Below are 5,690 nucleotides of genomic sequence, written 5' to 3' on the forward strand. Positions count from 1 at the left end.
CTTCTGGTCTTTGGTCTTTAGTGTTTAATGTATCAAATCTGTTCTTCAGATGATCTCTAAATTCAGGTGGGATATATTCAAGTCATATTTTGGCTCCCATAGACTTGTTTTCATTTTCATCAGTTTCAGTTTCAATTTGCACATACATAATTGACGGTCTGTTCCACAGTCTGCCCCTGGCCTTGTTTTCACTGATGATAAGGAGCTTTTCCATCATCTCTTTCTGCAGATGTAGTCAATTTAATTTCTATGTATTCCATCTGGTGAGGCTCATGTGTAAAGTTGTCTCTTATGCTGTCTAAAGAAGGTATTTGAAATGAACAAATCATTGATTTTGCAGAATTCTATCATGCCATCTCCAGCATCATTTCTATCACCAAGGCCACATTTTCCAACTACTGATCCTTCCTCTTTGCTCCCAACCTTTGCATTCCAATCAACAGTAACGATCAATACATCTTGATTGCATGTTTGACCAATTTCAGATTGAAGAAGTTGGTAGAATTCTTCTAGTTCTTCCTCACTGGCTTTAGTGGTTGGTGCGAAAATTTGAATAATAGTGGTATTAACTGGGCTTCCCTGTAGGCGCATGGATATTATCCATCACAGACAGCACTGTACCTCATGAATGATCTGGATATGTTCTTTTTGACAATGAAAGCAACACCATTCCTTTTCACATTCACTAATGTCTAAAATTAGTGAGCTGAATTGCATTTCTCAGTGAGGCTGGCCCAGGATCGGACATTGTTTCGTTCTGCTGTGCATGAGGTCGCTATGAGTCGGTTCCGACTCGATGGCACCTGACAACAATGTCTAAGATATTGATGTTTATGCATTCCATTTCATTTTTGACAACTTCCAATTTTCCCAGATTCATACTTCGTACATTCCATGTTCCGATTTACAGCTGTTTCTCTTCATTTTAAGTTGTGCCCCATCAGCAAATGACGGTCCTGCGGGCTTTACTCCAGTTGTGTCATCACGGTCAACTCTACTTTGAGGAGGCAGCTCTTCCCCAGTTGCATTTTGAGTGCTTTTTAACCTGAGTGGCTTGTTTTCTGGCACTATATCTGACAATGTTTCTCTGCTATTAATAAGATTTTCAGTGACTAAATATTCGGAAGCAGTTCGTCACTCCTTCTTCCTAGTTTGTTTTCATCTGGAAGCTCATTTGAAACCTGTTTACCATGGGTGACCCTGCTGATACTTAAAATACCAGTGGCATAGCTTTCAGAATCACAGCAACTCACAAGCCACCACAGTATGACAAACTGAGAGATGAGTGGTGGAAGTACAGCCATAATGCTCCTAAAATGTTGGAATGCCAGACTTCGTTTCCCAGAGTTTGGATTTGTTACCAGGAGTGATCAGTACCTAAAGAACATTATACTTTTTAAGCATAGGTAGGATCAACTCTGAGCAACACCGAGTTCAAAGGGAACAATTATAAAGGTGCAGGAATGGTCACTGTTTTACTCTTTTGTACATAAGGTTGCTATGAGTCGGAACCAACTACATGGCACCTAACAACAACGATAATACACATTATTTCTGTATTCTCTGCTTTCATCCAACGTCCATCTGACCAGAGTAATGAAATCCCTTCAATTTTTTAATTGGATTTATGACAGTGTCCTGATGATGTACTGCTGCAATAATTTTTTAAAATTATCTTGCATAGGATACTAATGATCTTGTTTGATAATTTACCATTCTGTTGAATCACGTTTCCTCAGATGGGCACAAATATGGCTCTTTTCCAGTTGGTTGTCCAGGTAGCTGTCTTCCACATTTCTTGGAATAGATGAATGAGCATTTCCGACATTCCTTCATTGTAGCATCTCAACTGGTATTCTGTCAATTCCTGGAGTTTTGATTTTTTTGTCAATGCCTTCAGTCCATCTTGGACTTTTTTCTTCAGTACTGTGGGTTCTTGATCATATGTTACCTTTCAGATACGGCTGAATGTCAAGCAATTCTTTTTGGTATGGTGACTCTGTATGTTCCATCCATCTTTTGATGCTTCCTGCATTGCTCAGTATTTTCGCTATAGACTTCCTGCATTGCTCAATATTTTCCCTATAGACTCCCTGAGTTTTTGAATATTTTTCCCATCGAATCTTCAATATTGCAACTCGATGCTTGAATTTTTTCTTCATTTCCTTCAGCTTGAGAAATGCACAGCATGTCATCTCTTTTGCTTTTCTAATTCCAGGGTCTTTTACTATTTTACTCAGTGTAAAAACCAAAGACTGTACAACGGTCTATGATGTTGCCTGTAAGCCATCAAGTCATTTTCAACGCATAGTGAGTCTGTATTGGGTTTCCAAGGTTGTAAATCTTTACAGGCATAGGAAGCCTCAACGTTCCCCTCAGAGTGGCTGGTACATTCAAACTTCTGAACTTGTGGTTAGTGACCCAACTCTTAACCAACTATGCTACCAGAGATCATTATACAATGGTCCGTAAATCCTAACAACTGGCATCTCCCTGTCCTCTTTAGCCTTCTGGCCTCACATTTTCTACTCATCATTCTGCTCTAGACACATCTGCTTCCTTGTTCTCTGTGGATTATTACTCTCACCCAACTACCCCAGAGGCTTTGCACTAGCAATTCCCTTTGACTGGAACACTCTTGTCCTGGATAACCACGTTACTATTTCCTTCATTTCCTAGAATTCCTGATTCAAATATCACCTTCTCAACTCACCATACCGACACTCTGTCTGGCTCTATTTGCACACTACTTACCATCTTCTAACCTACGAGGGGTTTCAAAAAGTTTGTGGAAAAATGGACATAAAAGGCAATAGAATGATTCCATGAACTTTTTGAAGCCCTATCATACTATATAGTATACTTTACAATTAACAATTAACAATTTATACTTTGTATTTAATCATCCTCCTGTACTAGAATATATCGTCCTCATGGGGAAGATCTTTGTACTATCTAGATTAGCCTGTCTTGTATTAAGGGCTGAATGAAAATCTCAGCAGCTGTACACTGGCTTTTCTTCCTGTGACAGTAAACTCTTTTTTTTTCCTTCATTTGTATTTTGTTACTATTTAGAATACACACAGTAAAACATACACTAAGCCAACTGTTTCTACATACATAATTAAGTACAAGTGATGAAATTCTTTTATTAAGCAACCATTCTCACCTTCTTTTATGAGTTGTTCCTTTCCCAGTAATATAAACTCACTGCCCCTCTAAGGTTCCTAGATAAACTGTTGAGTTGCTGCTGTCATTCTGATTCCATATTTTTGTTGTTGTTAAGTGCCATTGAGTCTTCTCTGACTCATAGCGACCCTGTGTAGGGTTTCTGAGAAGTGGCTGGTGAGCTTGAATGTTGACCTTGCAGTTCAAACTGACTTTGGAGTCAAGCTCTTAAAAGAATATAACAATACTTACTAGTTAAGCCAAGCTTTGTTTGGTTTTAAGATAGAGGATATTTTTGGTTTAAGTTTTTTAAAGATTATCACAGGACAATAGCCCAGTCTCCTTGGCTCTAGAACATCTGGACTCCATGGATATTTGAAATTCTATTCTATACTTTTCCACTTTTGAGCAGGATTCACTTTGATCAAAATGTGCATCAATGGCAACCAGTTTTGGTCTCATGACAAAGGAGACAGTGTTCATGAAGGCAGCTAATCACACATTCATGAATGAATTTTTAAATACTTTCATATACAGACTACTTGTAGACTGACTCCAAACCTCTTTACCCTCAATTATTTAGTGCTCCTGCAATTCCCTTTCTCTTGCATCATTATTTTTCCTCTTTCTACTTGATCATTAGAACCGGGATATACCTATCTCTAAGAACTTTCTCTTGTTCATATATTTTAACTGCTACTACCCTGCTTTTCTGTTCTTTTTTACAGTAAAACTAGAAAACTATCAATATTTAGTTTCCACTTCCAATATTCTCATTCTCTAACTTGGCCTCTCACTAATCTTACTCAGAATAAACCCAGAGGCCTTATGGCTCAGTCCAGCCTGGCCTCCACTGCACCTCTGGTCTCCTCTACCACCACTGTCCCCACATTCAGTTCCCATCCAGCTGACTCCAGCTGTTCTGCCTATGTTTCCACATTACTAATGATTCCAAAAGCTATACTACCAATTCTTCATTTTGTTAAAATGCTTCAGTTCTGCACAAAAAACAAATCTCACTAACGTAGTGACTTTCCCAAGGCCCTTCATTTATAGTCTGTTTTCTGACCTTAACTGGAGAGCGTGTCATCATCTCCCCAGAGCCTCGAGGGAATATTCGTGCTTGGGCAATCATTTCCAATACGCTAGTTTTTCCAGCACTCTGATCGCCAACCACAACAACCTATCACAAAACAAATCACATTCATTTACATTTTTCTGACAATTAAATTTAAATAAATATGGAAAGTTGCTCTGACATACTTAGTCTTTTAAAATGTCTAAATATCTAAAGAAATAATTTTTAAAAATCACTATAAAGCTATGATGGCTCATAACAATACAGAGAAACTATACAGCAAAGTATTCACTGGAATATTATTTATAGACAAGATTATTTAAATAACTTGGTAATATAAATGCAATTTCTAAAACCAGATTACTAATTTCTCATTTTTTCACAAATCTTTTCAATAGCATTTAATACTTAACAAACCACATTTCCAATTCAATGAAGCTTTTAATTATACCTGATTTACTCAGCTACTAAAGTATCTTAATATGACTATCATAAGTACGCTGTTGTTGCTATGTGCCGTGGAGTCGGTTCCGACTCATAGCGACCTTGCATAGGATTTCTGAGGCTGGCTGTAAATCTTTAATGGGAGCAGAAAGCCTCATCTATCTCTCCAGAACAGCTGGTAGTTTTGAACTGTTGACCTTGCGGCTTGCAACCCGATTCATAACCACCATGCTACCAGAGCTCCTTAATATTTGATAGCCTTCTTTCATAGCAGACAAATATAAGAAAACTAATGGATCAAAACCGAAGACCAGAAGAGCTGTGGGATGACATCAAGAACATCATATATGAAGAAAGCAAAAAGTCATTAAAAAGACAAGAAAGAAGGAAAAGGTCAAAATGGATGTCAGAAGAGATACTGAAACTTGTTCCCCAGCAGAGAGATGCTAAAGCAAATGGAAGAAAAGAGGACGTACAAGAGATGAACAGAAAATTTCAAAGGTCAGCTCAAAAAGATAAAGCCAAATATTACAACAAAATGTGCAAATCAGAAAACCAAAAAGGAAGAACACACTCAGCATTTCTCAAGCTGGGGGAACTGAAGAAAAAATTCAAGCCTCAACATTCGTTATTGAAAGATTCTCTGGGCAAATTGCTGAATGATGCAAAAGCATCAAGAGAAGATCGAAGTCAGAGCAAACCCCCTTCGAACACTGAGACTCAAGGGGAATACATGAACAGGCATGTAGTCCGGCTGGTGACCACGTTGGTCACCGATAAGGGAAGAGGGGGAAAAAACAGTAATGAAGGTGCGAGCTAGGCCCAACCACATTCAACAGACCCCCATGAACCCAGGTGGAAACCTGGATGGCCAGCAGTTTGGCAAGACCTGGTGACTCTTGCACCCAGAGACAGTGACATGGCCACAGAGGACTAGAGTGGAGAGTGAAAAGTACAGCTGATATGAAGTGAGGGGAGATGCACAAGAAAACCCATACTT

General features: G+C 38.6%; 1 protein-coding gene across 8 annotated transcripts in view; it reads right to left on the reverse strand.

Moving 5' to 3' along the window:
* OPA1 (optic atrophy 1 (autosomal dominant)) overlaps positions 1-5,690 on the reverse strand; it is a 107,358-nt gene that overhangs the window by 52,894 nt on the left and 48,774 nt on the right. For all 8 annotated transcript variants that reach the window (XM_006873140.1, XM_006873137.1, XM_006873139.1 and 5 more), the window contains one exon: positions 4,238-4,351. In XM_006873140.1, the coding sequence (XP_006873202.1) occupies positions 4,238-4,351 (114 nt within the window). The remainder of the gene's footprint in view (positions 1-4,237; positions 4,352-5,690) is intronic.

This window comes from Chrysochloris asiatica, unplaced genomic scaffold, assembly GCF_000296735.1.
Source record: "Chrysochloris asiatica unplaced genomic scaffold, ChrAsi1.0 scaffold00224, whole genome shotgun sequence".
In the NCBI taxonomy this organism is placed as follows: domain Eukaryota; kingdom Metazoa; phylum Chordata; class Mammalia; order Afrosoricida; family Chrysochloridae; genus Chrysochloris; species Chrysochloris asiatica.